This window comes from Entelurus aequoreus, linkage group LG06 (assembly GCF_033978785.1).
Source record: "Entelurus aequoreus isolate RoL-2023_Sb linkage group LG06, RoL_Eaeq_v1.1, whole genome shotgun sequence".
NCBI lineage: Eukaryota > Metazoa > Chordata > Actinopteri > Syngnathiformes > Syngnathidae > Entelurus > Entelurus aequoreus.
Window position 1 is genome coordinate 76,402,692 of NC_084736.1, and position 19,786 is coordinate 76,422,477.

The 19,786-nt window shown below is 34.5% G+C and overlaps 1 protein-coding gene across 1 annotated transcript in view; it reads left to right on the forward strand.

The window, feature by feature from the left end:
• The window catches only part of LOC133652606 (breakpoint cluster region protein-like), a 133,722-nt gene that overhangs the window by 111,508 nt on the left and 2,428 nt on the right, over nt 1-19,786 (forward strand). The window contains exons 19-23 of the mRNA XM_062051549.1: nt 10,295-10,354; nt 12,546-12,655; nt 12,992-13,131; nt 15,335-15,469; nt 18,071-18,176. Coding sequence (XP_061907533.1) covers nt 10,295-10,354; nt 12,546-12,655; nt 12,992-13,131; nt 15,335-15,469; nt 18,071-18,176 — 551 coding nt within the window. The remainder of the gene's footprint in view (nt 1-10,294; nt 10,355-12,545; nt 12,656-12,991; nt 13,132-15,334; nt 15,470-18,070; nt 18,177-19,786) is intronic.

A 19,786-nucleotide genomic window follows, 5' to 3' on the forward strand; every position in this document is an offset into this window, starting at 1 on the left:
AATTTTTTTAAAGAAGGGCCTAAAACGAACAAAAAACATAAACAACAATACAACGTATAATTGACGGATAAATCTGAAGTTGATCTTGAGATTATTGTGTTAAAAGTAAACAGTAAAAAAAAATTATAATTTATTTTTTAACACTTTAATGAGTAGGACCCTTTTGGTTCCCCAATCATTTTTGTGTGATTTGTTTTTAAGTGTCATTGCTCAAAAAATAATAATGAATTAAAATCAATGGTGTTATGAGTTATTGACCATTTTAAGGCTCCAATTATTATATAATCTGAAAATATTCCTCTTAAAAATGTTATTGGGTGAAAATATTGCATATTTTGTGTTTTTTTCATAAAAAAATAGGGTTTTCTTTGACAAAAAGAGCATACGACTTAAATCTTTAAAAACGTTATATTGACAGATAGACCTAATGTTGATCTAGAGATAATAATACTGAATAATGACACATTTTAAATATTTTTTGGACCAAAACTAGGGATGTCCGATAATGGCTTTTTGCCGATATCCGATATTCCGATATTGTCCAACTCTTTAATTACCGATACCGATATCAACCGATATATGCAGTCGTGGAATTAACACATTATTATGCCTAATTTGGACAACCAGGTATGGTGAAGATAAGGTACTTTTTAAAAAAATTAGTAAAATAAGATAAATAAATTAAATACATTTTCTTGAATAAAAAAGAAAGTACAACAATATAAAAACAGTTACATAGAAACTAGTAATGAATGAAAATGAGTAAAATTAACTGTTAAAGGTTAGTACTATTAGTGGACCAGCAGCACGCACAATCATGTGTGCTTACGGACTGTATCCCTTGCAGACTGTATTGATATATATTGATATATAATGTAGGAACCAGAATATTAATAACAGAAAGAAACAACCCTTTTGTGTGAATGAGTGTAAATGGGGGGAGGGAGGTTTTTTGGGTAATTGTAAGTGTATCTTGTGTTTTCTATGTTGATTTAGTAAAAAAAAAACGATACCGATAATAAAAAAACCGATACCGATAATTTCCGATATTACATTTTAACGCATATATCGGCCGATAATATCGGCCTCTAACCAAAACCCTTTGGGGTCCCCGGGATCAAGCCTGAGTGGAGGCCTTAATGTATATTTTTTATACATATATTGTATTGGTTTTTAAAATAAAAAAATATCAAAATGGCCCCCGCTTGCTTTGATTTTTCAGTGTGCGGCAGTGGAAAAAATTTGGACACCCCTGACGTACACGGATTCGGTTTTCTACAAAAATGTTACCAAACGTTTGCCCTGGTTTTTGTAAATGATCTTAGTTATTGTACGACCAAACATTGCATGTACCAACAGGTCTAGATCATTTGAAGTTTCTTGAAAGCAGAGCAAGACTATTAGAAGTCTCATAACAATGATAATATTTCTGAAAACCGAGTGTGATGTCCTTTTAAAACAAAAGCACATACTCTATTTATCTCAGTACAGTACCATCAAACCCAGTACAGTACCATCAAACCCAGTACAGTACCATCAAACCCAGTACAGTACCATCAAACCCAGACCTTTTCGGTCTACTCTTGCCTTCGGGACTGGGAATGCGCTATTCCTTTGTTGAAACATGACTGAGCTGTGTGTTAGTTCATGGGTCACATCTTTTTGACCTCTGGCAGAATGTTGTGACAGAGGGTGGATTAGACTTTGGGTTGACCCAGTGTAGCCGTTGGCACTGGTCCAGAGCACGCCCGAGGGAGACACAAAGCACTCTTTGATCAACTAGTGGAGGGATTTCCCTGCAGGAGAGGTGGGTTTAAACGCTGCACAGTTTTGACAAACATGTTCTTTGGGTGTGTCTGATTGTGCTATTACAACATTTTCCACAAAGTCACTTAATATGCTCCTCCGCAGCCCGCATAAATTACATTTTGGGCCATAGGGCGCACTGGATTATAAGGCGCACTGCCGATGAGCAGATCTATTCAGATCTTTTTTCAAACAAAAGGCGCACCGGATTATAAGGCGCATTAAATGGGTCATATTATTATTTTTTTCTAAATGTAAAAGACTTCCTTGTGGTCTACATAACATGTAATGGTGGTTCTTTGGTCAAAATGTTGCATAGATGATGTTTTACAGATCATCTTCAAGCCGCTTTCTGACAGTCGCTTCAGGATGCGCCGTTTTGTGGGCGGGTCTTATTTACGTGGCTCCCCTTCGACGGCGTCTTCTCCCCGTCATCTTTGTTGTAGCGGTGTAGCGTGCAAGGACGGGAGTGGAAGAAGTGTCCAAAGATGGAGCTAACTGTTTTAATGACATTCAGACTTTACTTCAATCAATAACGGAGCAGCATCTCCTCATCCGGAAACAACAACACCGGAAATGTGTCCCGTGAAACACCGTCCGACCGGAACTCTCTAATACAGGGGTCACCAACCTTTTTGAAACCAAGAGCTACTTCTTGGGTACTGATTAATGCGAAGGGCTACCAGTTTGATACACACTTAAATAAATAGCCAGAAATAGCCAATTTGCTCAATTTACCTTTAACTCTGTTATGATTAATAATTAATGATATTTACACTTAATTGAACGGTTTAAAAGAGGAGAAAACACGAAAAAAATTACAATTAAATTTTGAAACATAGTTTGTCTTCAATTTCGACTCTTTAAAATTCAAAATTCAACCGAAAAAAAGAAGAGAAAAACTTAAAAAAAAATAATTTATGGAACATCATTAGTAATTTTTCCTGATTAAGATTAATTTTAGAATTTTGATGAAATAGGTTAAAATCCAGTCTACACTTTGTTAGAGTATATAGCAAATTGGACCAAGCTATATTTCTAACAAAGACAAATGACTATTTTTTCTAGATTTTCCAGAACAAAAATTTAAAAAAAAATTCAAAAGACTTTGAAATAAGATTTAAATTTGATTCTACAGATTTTCTGGATTTGCCAGAATAATTTTTTTGAATTTTAATCATAATAAGTTTGAAGAAATATTTCACGAATATTCTTCGTCGGAAAAATAGAAGCTAAAATGAAGAATTAAATTAAAATCTATTTATTATTCTTTACAATAAAAAATTGTTTTTTACTTGAACATTGATTTAAATTGTCAGGAAAGAAAAGGAAGGAATTTAAAAGGTAAAAAGGTATATGTGTTGTTTAAAAATGTTTAAAAATCCTAAAATCATTTTTAAGGTTGTATTTTTTCTCTAAAATTGTCTTTCTGAAAGTTATAAGAAGCAAAGTAAAAAAATGAATGAATTTATTTAAACAAGTGAAGACCAAGTCTTTAAAATATTTTCTTGGATTTTCAAATTCTATTTGAGTTTTGTCTCTCTTAGAATTAAACATGTCGGGCAAAGCGAGACCAGCTTGCTAGTAAATAAATAAAATTTAAAAAATAGATGCAGCTCACTGGTAAGTGCTGCTACTTGAGCTCTTTTTAGAACAGGCCAACGGGCTACTCATCTGGTCCTTACGGGCTACCTGGTGCCCGCGGGCACCGCGTTGGTGACCCCTGCTCTAATAACTAAAGTTCCGTGGGTGAATAATGTAAACTCACTACACCGGTAGTTTTTAGCTTTTCCTTAGCGAGATATAAGTTAGATCTTTACGCTACTTTATATTAGAAATGGCAACAGCGGAGGATGAATGTCCCATAACAAGAAGATAGAAGATAGAGGAAAAAGAAGAAGCTTATCGACTACGGTATCGGCACGGGCTACAGTGGCGGACGTGCGCAAATTTTCAGTACTTATGCAGATCTCAAATACAGATCAGCAGGTACCAGAAGCATACTTGCCAACCCTCCCGATTTTCCCGGGAGACTCCCGAATTTCAGTGCCCCTCCCGAAAATCTCCCGGGGCAACCATTCTCCCGATTTCCACCCGGACAACAATATTGGGGGCGTGCCTTAAAGGCACTGCCTTTAGCGTCCTCTACAATCAATAAATCAATCAATCAATGTTTATTTATATAGCCATAAATCACAAGTGTCTCAAAGGGCTGTACAACCTGTCGTCACGTACGCTTTTCCTCCATACAAACAGCGTGCCGGCCCATTCACACAATATATGCGGTTTTTACACACACATTAGTGAATGCAAGGCATACTTGATCAACAGCCATACAGGTCACACTGAGGGTGACCGTATAAACAACTTTAACACTGTTACAAATATGCGCCACACTGTGAACCCACACCAAACAAGAATGACAAACACATTTCGGGAGAACATCCGCACCGTAACACAACATAAACACAACAGAACAAATACCCAGAACCCCCTGCAGCACTAACTGCATCTCCCGAATTCGGAGGTCTCAAGGTTGGCAAGTAGGACCAGAAGGTGAGAAAAGTTGGATTTGCATAATATTGTGAAACAAAACGCCAGATAATACGTCTGCTAATGACGGCGTGGCGAAGTTGGTAGAGTGGCCGTGCCAGCAATCGGAGGGTTGCTGGTAACTGGGGTTCAATCCCCACCTTCTACCATCCTAGTCACGTCCGTTGTGTCCTTGGGCAAGACACTTCACCCTTGCTCCTGATGGGTGCTGGTTAGCGCCTTGCATGGCAGCTGAATGTGTGTGTGAATGGGTGAATGTGGAAATACTGTCAAAGTACCTTGAAGGTAGAAAAGCGCTATACAAGTACAACCCATTTATTTAATGGGTGCTAATTTTGCGGTCCTTATACACACACCATAGTAATACTTGTATCTCTGACTATGGTAGCAGTAATGGGCCGACAATCCATCAAGCAGTAAGGCTTCAAAGTTGTACTAAAACATTGTGACAGTCTCAAGCCGTCGTGGGGGTTCCAAGGACCACCAAGCACAGACATTACTTCGAGCAGAGTTTTGACTTTGTTTATTTGTCAATAAACCTTCAGTCCCTTCGGTTCGCGGCATCGAACCCGGCGCGCCCCGTCCACGCCTCCTCGCCGCCATCTTGGAGCGGGCTCTGGTGTGCCCTGCCTCGCTGTCGGACTGCCGGCCCCGCCTCTCCACAAACATTTTGACAGGTTTTTGAGCGCCGTGTGTAATGTTCTTTATTTTCAAAGGAACTTTTAAAGTTTTGGTGTCGTTTACTGCCATCACATTGCCGTCTACATGTATACAGTATATTATGTGTGACTGCCATCTACTGGTCATACTTGTCATTACACCATGCACCAAATAAAATAGCTTCGAGGTCGGTAAGCACAACCAAAACGATTCCGTACATTAGGCGCACCGGGTTGTAAGACGCACTGTGGAGTTTTGAGAAAATGAAAGGATTGTAAGTGCAAAGCTAGGCTGTGGATCAACAAAAACAAGTGGGGGGGGCGGGGCTGAAAATGACCCTGGCGCTACATGTCGTTACTCGTACGAATCAGCGATTGGCCGAAGACAATCCCATTGTTGTTATCTGGGCTGTTGTGACAAGTGCCAGTGAGAAGCAGCAGGCGTCAACACTTGGCTAACGAGGGTAGGAGGGGATTCTTAAGAGTTAATCTCCCAAATCCATCTGATAAGTAGAACAACACAAAGGCAGCACGGTCAGCAGCTTGCGTGGCTTTGTTGGGTTTCTCTGGCGGCGTGGAACCGCACATCTAAAATCAACTTTGTGACAACATGTATGGAACGTTTGGGACGGACTCCAGGCTTCTTCGAGGAGGATTTTCAAGACCGCTCTCTGTCTACATAGCTCATCAATTCTTTGCTGTTCACCCTTGGTTAGTGAAAGAGGATTATTTTGAAAGGTGAGGAGGCTCACAATGAATGTGTGCAATCTCCGTGAAGAAAGTGAGTATCAGACGTTTAGTCCGTCGGAGGAAGAGGTGGACGCGGCTCCAAGGAGACCTCAGAGTACGGGGGCTTGTCTTTGGGACAGAGTCCGTAGCCGTCTGCTCAGACCAAAGGTAAAGGACATGTTACATTTTATTAAAAGTAGTTTTATAGAGGGGGCTTTGTACATTTTTATGAAGGCTGTAGGGCATTGTTGACAATGTTCTTAGAGGACATAGGAGTGTGAGAGAGAACGTCGGTGTGAAGCAGATTTTAGATGACTTAAGGTTTATGGAGGACTCCGGCAGATTGGATGGACCGTAGGATGCTGTTCCAAGTAATCCAGTCTGGAAAGGATGGGATGGAGGTGGGGGTAGGCTGTTTTAGGGATATGGTTGACCAATGAGAGGCTATTGTCAAATACGATACAGTGATTGAGGATTCAGGGAACAAGGTTAGGCTATTTATTGACAGATTGAAATATTTGACTCAATGGGTCAGAGATTTGGACAAACAATGGCGAGTTATGTTTTGATTGATTGATTGATTGATTGATTGATTGAAACTTTTATTAGTAGATTGTACAGTACAGTACATATTCCGTACAATTGCCCACTAAATGGTAACGGCCGAATAAGTTTTTCAACTTGTTTAAGTCGGGGTCCACGTTGATCAATTCATGGTACAAATATATACTATCAGCATAATACAGTCATCCCACAAGTTAATCATCAGAGTATATACATTGAATTATTTACATTATTTACAATACGGGGGGTGGGATGTGGAGGGGGGGGAGAGGTTCGGTTTGGTTGATATCAGCACTTCAGTCATCAACAATTGCATCATCTGAGAAATGGACATTGAAACAGTGTAGGTCTGACTTGGTAGGATATGTACAGCGAGAAGTGAACATAGTGAGCTCAGAAAGCATAAGAACAAGTATATACATGTGATTATTTAAGTTTGATTATTTACAATCCGAGGAGTTGGGATGTGGAGGGGGTAGGGTGTTAGTCCAGGGTTGAAGTGGCCTGGAGGTGTTCTTTTAATGCGGTTTACTGTAGTCGGTGCTTAAGAAGGTGCAGTTATTGATGGAGATTAATTTCTGTCTCGTTGCGAGTTGGGTCACATCCTCATGTACACTAGAGAGTTGGGGTATTGTTCAAAGCAGAAGTCTTCAACCAGGGGGTTCACAGAGGTACTGCAGGAGGGATGTTTGAGTTTGTGCTTATTGTTGTGAAATTTTAGACCGTTTTAAAATATTTTCAGGGCCGCACGGCAACATTAATTGTGTGAATGCTCCAAAGCATTCACACAATTAATAAGGTTTTCTACACCAAAATGAATCTATTTTTATTCAACTTCTTCTTCTTCTTCTTCTCCAGATTTTAGCGCGCTCTACCTTCCACTTTTTTCATCCGTTTCCAATTGCGGGCTTTCCGTTGACATATTCCCAAAATTCCCAGAATTCAAGGTTTTCCGGAACATTTTTCCCCATTCAAAATGAATTGGCCATTTTTCAAACTTCCACCATTTACACATTTGTCAACCGATTCAAACCATTCCACCTTCAATATATTCCACTCATCCGGGACATTGAAATTTTTTCAAGTTAAAAAATTTTCCAGGAATTCCCAGAACCCTTTTTTGACCCTTTTTTCTGGCGACTACTCCTTTCACATTTTTCAACCCATTTCAAATTCCAGGAATTCCTTAATACCGTTTCTCAATTAAAGATGTTACTACGTCGACATTTCTCGACTGATTTGAAAAATTCCAACACCAACCATTTCGACTCCGAAGATTTGCATTTTCCAAAAAAATTCCCCCTTTTCCCGAAACCCCCAAATTTCCATGAAATTCCCATTGAAAAGAATGGGGCATTTTTCAAAGTTCCACAACTCCCACTGAAACTGTTCCAACTTCTAAATATTCAGCCTGTTCAAGAATTGTGTGCTCCCTTTCAAAAACTGTAAAAAAAAATTCCCGGATTTCCAAGTATTGTCCGTTTTTAGGGGCATTCTCCCCATTCCAAATGAATTATCCAGTTTTCACTCTTTCACAATTCCAACATTTTTTAACCTATTTAAAATATTCCACCTTCAACATATATTCCACTCATCCTGAACATTCAAACTAAGTCTTTCCCGAGTTCCAAACCAAATTCCGGTTTACCTGGAAATTCAAATGCTTCCACATTCAAAACATTCCACCATTCAAACTATTCTTACATTCATACTTCATTCTGTCAGCATTGGAGCATTCACATGTAATTCCTTCAGGAATTGCCTCATCTAGTTAATTTATAACCTACCGCATTTTCTTCGACTTAACTTTCAGATTGTAGCCAAAGGCAATTTTTTTTTTGCTGTTTTTATCTGCCACACGTAGAAAGCTGGTCCAAGAAAGTAATGCATACATTAAACCGGTCCATGGTGGAAAAAAGGTTGGGGAACCCTGCGCTAGTGAACAGATAAAAGGGCCTAAAACAAGAGGTTCACTCCAGAACTAGCAGGTGGCGGAAGGACACAGCCTATGTTAAAGTTAAAGTTAAAGTACCACTGATAGTCACACACACACTAGGTGTGGTGAAATTACCCTCTGCAGATACAGATAATTCATGTTCAGGAAAGTTACAGTAATCATAGTTTTAAGATCTTGCAGGAAAATAGCTTATTCTTCCTGACTAGCCTAGGACAATATTTTCCGATGGTAGAAACGCCTGAAAAACAACCATATGGGTTAAAGTAAGCGTAACCAAGGGTACCTTCATGGTATTTCATACAAAATGTATACGTAGAGGGTAACCACTCAATCTGTCCTTAGCCTGGAAAATGTTAGACTCCTGGTGTCAGGTTCAAACACTGATGACATCTATTAAACAAGACAAGAAGCAAATAATCAAACAGACAGAATACAATTTGGACTCAATATTGAGGAGAGTCGCCTGTACACTGTACCCTTGTACGGTATCTCAGCACGCTCTGGCGAAAGATTGTACTCCTCCTTCTTTATTTGACTTTCTCCGACCACATGGCCACAGCTGCTTCCAGAGGGAAGTGGGTCGTAAACAGCGTTGCCTTTGGTTACCGAACAGTTCAAAAGAAGAGGTCGTAAAATAGTTCAAAAAGAAGGTTCAAGAAGAGGTCGCCTGGAGGGGAGTCTGGTCCTGCTTCCTCTCCGCTTTGAAGTCCTTGGGTTAGAACTAGGGATGTCCGATAATGGCTTTTTGCCGATATCCGATATTCCGATATTGTCCAACTCTTTAATTACCGATACCGATATCAACCGATACCGATATCAACCGATATATGCAGTCGTGGAATTAACACATTATTATGCCTAATTTGGACAACCAGGTATGGTGAAGATAAGGTACTTTTTTTAAAAATTAGTAAAATAAGATAAATAAATTAAAAAAAATTTTTGGAATAAAAAAGAAAGTACAACAATATAAAAACAGTTACATAGAAACTAATAATGAATGAAAATGAGTAAAATTAACTGTTAAAGGTTAGTACTATTAGTGGACCAGCAGCACGCACAATCATGTGTGCTTACGGACTGTATCCCTTGCAGACTGTATTGATATACATATATATATCTATATATATATATATATATAATATATTTTTATATTATATATATATATATATATATATATATATATATATATATATATTATATATATATTATATATATTATATATATATTATTATATATATATATTATATATATTTATATATATATTATATATATTTATATATATATATATATATTTATATATATATATATATATATATATATATATATATATATATATATATATATATATATATATATATATATATATATATATATATATATATATAATATAATATAATGTAGGAACCAGAATATTAATAACAGAAAGAAACAACCCTTTTGTGTGAATAAGTGTAAATGGGGGAGGGAGGTTTTTTGAGTTGGTGCACTAATTGTAAGTGTATCTTGTGTTTTTTTATGTTGATTTAATTAAAAAAAACAACAAAAAAAAAAACGATACAGATAATAAAAAAAACGATACCGATAATTTCCGATATTACATTTTAACGCATATATTGGCCGATAATATCGGCAGGCCGATATTATCGGACATCCCTAGTTAGAACAATATCTTTCTGTTGATTACCATACATGAAAGAAAACAGAACACCTTCATTTTGCTCCCCCCCCTACACAGTGGAGTTTTACGAGCCTTACTCTTGGTAGGTTCCAAAGACAGCTTTTGTCTTCTCACCAGACACTCAATGTAACACAAAGTTTTTGTGATAACTTACAAACAATTATTCTAACCAAGACAGTGACGTGTCGGTGTAGTGATGGGGTGTTGTTATGTTATTCAATTTATGACAACTTTATGTTAGCTTTTCCAAGCAAATGCATAGGAAATGACATTCACACTTGTACAATTATTATACAATTGCCGTACAGCAAACATAATCATTACTGTACCATTCTGTTTTCACAGTTGGATCCTCAGAACTTGCAAAACAAAGACTGGCAGAGAACAGTTATTGCTGTAAACGGGGTAAGTGAGGCAAGAAGTTGTACAGTTCAGTTGGTCTAGTTTACGTCAACATCCCGTCTATGTGATCCAGTCCTGGTCCACCGTGTTCTACTTATTACTAAAAAGGTTAGTCTTAAGCTGACGTCGGTATACCGCTCAATGTATATAGTTGAGACCCACAGGGTACATTTTTTGTACAAAACTTCCAATCGGTTTAGGTAGACATGTGTACTGTGCAAAGTAAGCTTCAAAATAAAAGCAAGGCACAATTAACCTTGATCGTACCATAGCGACTAACAAAATGTGCCATTTTAATTAAAAAATGTTTGCAAGCAGAAGAAAGATTTGTGCAAGGATTAGAAAATGTATAAAAAAACGACTCAAAACAAAAATGGAGGAAAACATTGTCAACAAAATGGTTCAAAAAGCCTTTATCACACATTACTTCGTCTAAAGTCACATGTAAATGTGCAATAAATGGTTAGTTTCTGTTTTGATATTGGTTATGGTGACAGTTGCTTATGTCAGTGTTTAAACATTTCTAAAATATAGAAGATTTGAAGCGTATAGGGGACCATTTGAATGTTCTTCCTGTCATTATACTTGCTAATGTTGATACAATGTGAGTCACAATATGCTGATACTCACACACACACACACACACACACTGTATATTATATATGTATGTATATATATATGTGTGTATATATATATATTTATATACATACATATATATATTTATATATATGTACAGTATATATATATATATACTTATGTATATATATATTTATAAATGTGTGTATATATATATATATGTGTATATATATATATATATATATATATGTATGTATATATATATATATATATATGTATATATATATTTATATATGTATGTATATATATATATATTTATATATGTATATATATATATTTATATATGTATATGTATTTATATATGTATATATATATTTATATATGTATGTATATATATATATATGCATATATGTATGTATATATATATTTATATATGTGTATATATATATATGCATATATGTATGTATATATATATTTATATATGTGTATATATGTATATATATATTTATATATGTATATATATATTTATATATGTGTATATATATACATATGTATATTTATATACATATATACATTTATATGTGTGTGTGTATATATATATATATATATATATATATATATATATATATATATATATATATATATATATTTATGTATGTATATATACATATATATATATGCATATATGTATGTATATATATATTTATATATGTGTATATATATATGTATATGTATATATTTATATATATATATATACATTTATATGTGTGTATATATATATATATATATTTATACATGTGTATATATATATGTATATGTATATATACATTTATATATGTGTGTATATATATATATATATATTTATATATGTGTATATATATATATATATTCATATATGTGTGTATATATATATATATGTATATTTATATATGTGTGTATATATATATACATATATATGTGTGTGTGTATATTTATATATGTGTGTATATATATATATATATGTATATTTATATATATGTATATTTATATATGTGTGTGTATATATATATACATATATATGTGTGTGTGTATATATATATATACATATATATGTGTGTGTGTGTGTGTGTGTATATATATATATATATATATATATATATATATATATATATATATATATATATATATATATATATATATATATATATATATATATATATATATATAATCAGGACAGCCCTTTTCTAAATAAAGGGGACTACAAAAAATGTCACTATTGGCCTCATTTTAACAGAAAATCTTACGATACATTAAACATACATTTCTTATTGCACTCAAATAACTTTTTTAGAAGATTGCATTTAAAATTAAAAGGCATTAAAAACACTGGCTTTCCTTATGGCACTCAAATAACTATTTTAGAAGATTAAAATAAAGATTAAAAGGCATTAAAAACATTGTGCTTTTCTTATTGCACTCAAAGAACAATTTGCAGCTCGTTTTTTTAACGCAAATGAAACCCCTTTTGGACTTTGTACCTACTTTTTGAACAGCTGCTAAATGTTGTATAGCTGCTTTGAGGACTTATTGAAGATGCATCCTGTAAGAGGCTTTTCCTTTCTATTATCCTCCGTGTCAGGTTGAGGTGAAGCTTTCAATGAAGTTCACCAGCAGAGAGTTCAGTCTTAAGCGTATGCCTTCACGGAAGCAGTCTGGCGTGTTTGGGGTGAAAATCCACCTTGTCACAAAGTAAGTTCATCATCGCACATCACAGTAAAGTTGACAAACATAGCGTAGTCGTGGTTATATGTCATTCATTTGTTACTGACTACACTCAATGGATCTGTGTTTACCATGTACTGTATAAATACTGTAGATGTACAGTACAAGCTGTGCTACTGCACTGCATCATGGGAAGTGGAGGGTTTTCTCATCTCTGTTTGATGCAATGCAATAATACACCACTGCAAACCACCACAGTTATTTGGAATAAGGAAATATTTCCATGCATTGGAAGCTTTTTGCTGCGGATCTTGAATGTGTGGACTGATTTACTGTAAATCTTGCTTTTTGCTGCGTAACCAGACGGGAGCGCTCCAAGGTTCCACTCATTGTGAGGCAGTGTGTTGAGGAGATTGAGCGACGAGGGATGGAAGAAGTGGGCATCTACCGAGTGTCTGGTGTGGCAACAGATATCCAAGCTCTGAAGGCTGCCTTCGATTCCAGTGAGTTCTATTGAATATTGTTATATCCTGACTAAAGATATTTGGGACACAGGTACTTTAATATGAAACAATAGTGGAGCACCAATAAATGAATAATTATAATAAAAATACAGTAGTTACGGAGTTCTTAACTCAAAACAATTGTCTCTCAAATCAACGTTGCCCATTGAAATCAATTGAAATCAATTGAAAACAAATCAAAAGTTAACATGTAACATGCCTTTTGTGAAGAAAAAACTACTTTTAGAATAGAATGTACTACAAACAACTGCAGTCGTTGTATGAAGTAATGTAACAATAATTTATCTCGGAGAGTGGACTTCTCGACACATAATATAGCTAATATAGACACTTACATCATGTGTTGTCTTCATTATAACACTTATAAAAGGCTTTAGTCATTTTGATAGTAGGCTAATATAGCTAATATAGACACTTACATCATGTGTTGTCTTCATTATAGCCCTTATATAAGACTTTTAAAGTCATTTTGATAGTAGGCTAATATAAATAATATAGACACTTACATCATGTGTTGTCTTCATTATAACACTTATATAAGACTTTTAAAGTCGTTTTGATAGTAGGCTAATATAGCTAATATAGACACTTACATCATGTGTTGCCTTCATTATAACACTTATATAAGGCTTTAGTCATTTTGATAGTAGGCTAATATAGACACTTACATCATGTGTTGTCGTCATTATAACACTTATACAAGACTTTTAAAATCATTTTGATAGTAGGCTAATATAGCTAACATAGACACTTACAACATTATAACACTTATATAAGACTTTATAACACTTACATAAGACTTATAAAGTCATTTTGATAGTAGGCTAATATAGACACTTACATCATGTGTTGCCTTCATTATAACACTTATATAAGACTTTTAAAGTCATTTTGATAGTAGGCTAATATAAATAATATAGACACTTACATCATGTGTTGTCTTCATTATAACACTTATATAAGACTTTTAAAGTCGTTTTGATAGTAGGCTAATATAGCTAATATAGACACTTACATCATGTGTTGCCTTCATTATAACACTTATATAAGGCTTTAGTCATTTTGATAGTAGGCTAATATAGACACTTACATCATGTGTTGTCGTCATTTTGATAGTAGGCTAATATAGCTAACATAGACACTTACAACATTATAACACTTATATAAGACTTTATAACACTTACATAAGACTTATAAAGTCATTTTGATAGTAGGCTAATATAGACTCTTACATCATGTGTTGCCTTCATTATAACACTTATATAAGACTTTTAAAGTAATTCAATAGTAGGCTAATATTGCTAATACAGACACTTACACCATGTGTTGCCTTCATTATAACACTTATATACGGCTTTAGTCATTTTGATAGTAGGCTAATATAGACACATCATGTGTTGTCGTCATTATAACACTTATATAAGACTTTTAAAGTCATTTTGATAGTAGGCTAATATAGCTAATATAGACACTTACAACATTATAACACTTATATAACACTTTATAACACTTATATAAGACTTTTAAAGTCATTTTGATAGTAGGCTAATATAGCTAATATAGACACAACATTATAACACTTATATAACACTTTATAACACTTATATAAGACTTTTAAAGTCATTTTGATAGTAGGCTAATATAGACACTTACATCATTTGTTGCCTTCATTATAACACTTATATAAGATGTTTAAAGTCATTTTGATAGTAGGCTAATATAGACACTTACATCATTTGTTGCCTTCATTACAACACTTATATAAGACTTTACATTTTTTTGCGGCTCCAGTATTTTTGGTCCACTATGGCTCTTTCAACATTTTGGGTTGCTGACCCCTGCCCTAGTAGAAAGTCCACACACCTTATTAGTCAAAGCAGCCTTTTTGATTGATTGATTGAAACTTTTATTAGTAGATTGCACAGTACAGTACATATTCCGTACAATTGACCACTAAATGGTAACACCCGAATAAGTTTTTCAACTTGTTTAAGTCGGGGTCCACGTTAATCAATTCATGGTAGATGAATTGCCTTAAATACTACATCACTACATTGTCCCATGGGTTGTGCCACTTTAGTACTAATATTCTATTATCCATGCAGTATTTTTCTATCCTTTATTGTATTCCTAAGTGTTTTTCCATGCAGTTGAACACATTTATTGGTCTTCTTCCTGCCAGACAACAAGGACGTGTCTGTGATGATGAGGGACATGGACGTAAACGCCATCGCCGGCACGCTGAAGTTGTATTTCCGCGAGCTGCCGGAGCCTCTTTTCACTGATGAGATGTACCCCAACTTTTCTGGAGGCGTCGGTTAGTAACTTTCAAATGTCAATTAGTGGTTTATTCCCCCTCCCTCTGCAGTCCCCTTTATCCCATGCTTACACTGTGCATTCTCCTCCCATGGCCTGTTTACTTGTACCAACACATATTTTTTACTTAATGGGGACATCGCTCTGTTTACACATTTACCTTTAGGAGACTTCTGACGGTATGGGGACAAAAAAAACAGGTCCCCTAAAGGGAAACCTTTTTAAATTAAGTTAATCATTTAAAAAGGTTTAACCATTAATAGTACTGTGATTCTGTATGGTATCCATCCTTAGTTAAACTAATATATTTTTCCAAAAACAAAATCTGGTTTAGTGTTCCTTAGGATGACATTTTCATACAGCATGATTATAAAACATACCTTAAAGTATGATTCACATTCAGAATTTTCCATCCTTCTATATATGGTAGTTTACGGAGCCCCTAAAGGGACATGGGGGAATTTTTTTTTTTTAGAATTTTTTAAAAATTTTTTTAGATATGTATCTTGTGCGCACGAGAAACTTTTTATAAAGTTATAAAAAAAAATATATATATATATATATATTTTTTTTAGACATGTATCTCGTGCGCACGAGAAACTTTTTATAAAGTTATAAAAAAAAAATATATATATATATATTTTTTTTTAGACATGTATCTCGTGCGCACGAGAAACTTTTTATAAAGTTATAAAAAAAAAATATATATATATATATTTTTTTTTAGACATGTATCTCGTGCGCACGAGAAACTTTTTATAAAGTTATAAAAAAAAATGTAAAATTGTTTTTTTTTAGTGGACACGAGAAACTATATACATGTCTAAAAAAAATTTAAAAAAAAAAAAAAAAAATGTATTTATAACTTTATAAAAAATGTTCTCATGTCTAAAAAATAAAAAATAAAATAATTTTTTTTTTTTTTTTTTTAAACATGTATCTCATGGACACGAGAAACTATCTCGTGCGTACGAGATACATGTCTAAAAAAAAATTTTTTTTTAAATTATACATTTTTTTATTTTATTTTTTTATAGTCATGTATCTCGTGCGCACGAGAAAGTTTCTCGTGCGCAAGAGAAACTTTTTATAAAGTTATAAATAATTTTTTAAAATAATTTTTATTTTTTTTAGACATGTATCTCGTGCGCATGAGATAGTTTCTCGTCCACGAGATACATGTTTAAAAAAAAAAAAAAATTATAATTGTATTTTTTATTTTTTAGACATGTATCTTGTGCGCACGAGAAACTTTTTATAAAGTTATAAAAAAATATATATATATATATATATTTTTTTAGACATGTATCTTGTGCGCACGAGAAACTTTTTATAAAGTTATAAAAAAAAAAAATATATATATATATTTTTTTAGACATGTATCTCGTGCGCACGAGAAATAAAAAATAATAAAAAAAATGTATTTATAACTTTATAAAAAATGTTCTCGTGCGCACGAGATACATGTCTAAAAAATAAAAAATTAAATAATTTATTTTTTTATTTTTTTTTAAACATGTATCTCATGGACACGAGAAACTATCTCGTGCGTACGAGATACATGTCTAAAAAAAAAATTTTTTTTAAATTATACATTTTTTTATTTTTTTTTTTATAGTCATGTATCTCGTGCGCAAGAGAAACTTTATAAAGTTATAAAGAATTTTTTTAAATAATTTTTATTTTTTTTAGACATGTATCTCGTGCGCACGAGATAGTTTCTCGTCCACGAGATACATGTTTAAAAAAAAATAAAAAATTATAATTGTATTTTTTATTTTTTAGACATGTATCTTGTGCGCACGAGAAAGTTTCTCGTGCGCTCGAGATAATGTCTATAAAAAAAACTTTTATTTTTATTTTTTATAACTTTATAAAAAGTTTCTCGTGCGCACGAGATAAAAAATAAAATTATTATTTTTTTATTTTTTTTTAAACATGTATCTCGTGCGCATGAGATACATGTCTAAAAAAAAAAATTATAATTTTTATTTATTTATAACTTTATAAAAAGCACGAGATACATGACTAAAAAAAAATATTATAAAAATAAAAAAATCCCCCTTGTCTCTTTAGGGGCTCCGTAGTAGTTGCAGACAACTTTATTACTGCTAAATAGCAGTTTTCAGTCATGTCACAGAAGATGCAGGATTTAACATTTAAGTGGTGAAACTTCCTATAAGAGGACAGCTGTAGTGCTGTATTCTGAGGATCATGTCATATTTCATTTCAACCTTTTTTTTTTTTTTAAATGGTCTTCAGTAGTCACGTACAAATTTCTGTGAATTATGCAAAATTATTTAAATTCGGTCCCCATGAACCATATTAACTCTTTTTCCCCCAGGGTCCCCAGTAAGAATGATCAGCACATTACTTCATCAATGCAGAGATTTAAAGACGTGTATGAGCTAACTGGGCAGTGGACATTTTACACCATTTTTTTATGCCTCCACAACCTGTAGAAAGGCTGGTCCCCACAAGTGATGATCAAAAACTTGGTCCCCATTCCAAATGATAACCAGTATGTGTGTGTGTGTGTGTGTGTGTGTGTGTGTGATGTCTCCCCTGGTACATGTGACTTATGGCTAAAATGTTCCTCCAGCTCTGTCTGACACGGTGGCCAAGGAGAGCTGCATGCTCAACCTGCTGCTGTCTCTACCAGAGCCCAATCTGGTCACCTTCCTTTTCCTGCTGGACCACCTGAAAAGGTAAGATGCGCCTGACATCGGCATACCGCCAATCGTGTCATTATCATTTTATCACCAACAGTACGTCCAGAAAGTACTCACAGCGCTTCACTTTTTCCACAAAATGGAATAAACCTCAAAATTCTACACCATAATAAAGATTTTTTTTATGTCCGCAAACCAGTAATTATAGTCTGCAAATAATGTGCCGTTGTTGAGTGTCTGCGCTGTCTAGAGCTCGGCAGAGTAACCGTGTAATACTCTTCCATATCAGTAGGTGGCAGCCGGTAGCTAATTGCTTTGTAGATGTCAGGAACACATCGTGTGAGACGACGAGGGTTTGTCGTCGTATCTAATGCTTAAACCAAAAATAAACAAAAGGTGAGTGCTCCTAAGAAAAGGCATTGGGCCCCATTCAGCAATAAGTTCCTAACTTTTCCTCTCATCTTTCTTCCTAAGTGATTTCCTAAGAGGAGTCCATTCAAATTCATGACGTGTTCTTAAACGACCAAATTGTTCCCACCTGCTGTTCTTAAGTTGCTGAATGCCAAATGGTTAGCGCGTGCGTGTCTATCAAAATTTGCATACAAACACTCCCTTATTTCCCCAATATGCATATGTAAACACCCTTAATTCCGTAAAATTGCACAGGTAAACGCCCTTAATTCCCCATATAAGGGCACAATTCCGGCGGAAAAGCCGAACATCAAACACACGGAGAAAACACAAACAGATTACAGAAGAGAAATTCGTATTATCCCGCGGGGGAAATACATCGTGTCAAAACGTAAGTTTTAAGAAAGGGGGGACAGCTCCTGGTAGCTTAAAGCGTTCAAATAAATATTCGTCACTTCGTACATGGTCGTGAAATATGCGCTCCCTACCCAGGGCACGATCTGCGGCATCTTGCAGTGTGTGTGTGTGTGTGCGTGCGTATATCGCTCATTTTGCTATATGTCTGTCTGTCTCTTATCTATTTATATCTATCCATCTATGATATTAATTTAACATTAGACAATAGAAGTAAGGGAACTGGTCACACTTAAGAACAAATGGGCCACCCTAAGATTGCTCTGGAGCATTCATAGATTTTGTTCTTACCTATGAACAAATCCCAGCTAAGAAAACATTGGTGAATACAAAAATCTCCTTAAAAACTTAGTAAGTGGGCCTAAGAACAAAATTTGTTCTTAAGAACGGTTGCTGAATGGGGTCCATTGAAGCTTAAGAAAGGCTTTGCAGAACGAAATTATGACCTAACTCGCTAGAAAGTAAAAAAAAAAAACAGAATGCTGGACGACAGCAAAGACTTACTGTGGAGAAAAGACGGCGTCCACGAAGTACACCCGAACAATGTCCTCACAAAGAAGGATAGCAACAACTTAAATAGTCTTGATTGTTAAAACAAAGCAGATGTGGGGAATAGCGTTTAAGGAAGACTGCAACAGGAAAACATCAACAAAACAGGAAAAGCCACCAAAATAGGAGCACTAGACCAGAACTAAAACACTACACACAGGAAAACAGCAAAAAAAGTCCAAATAAGTCAGGGCGTGATGTGACAGGTGGTGACAGTACACCTACTTTGAGACAAGAGCTATAGTGATGCATGCTTGGTTATGGTTTAAAGC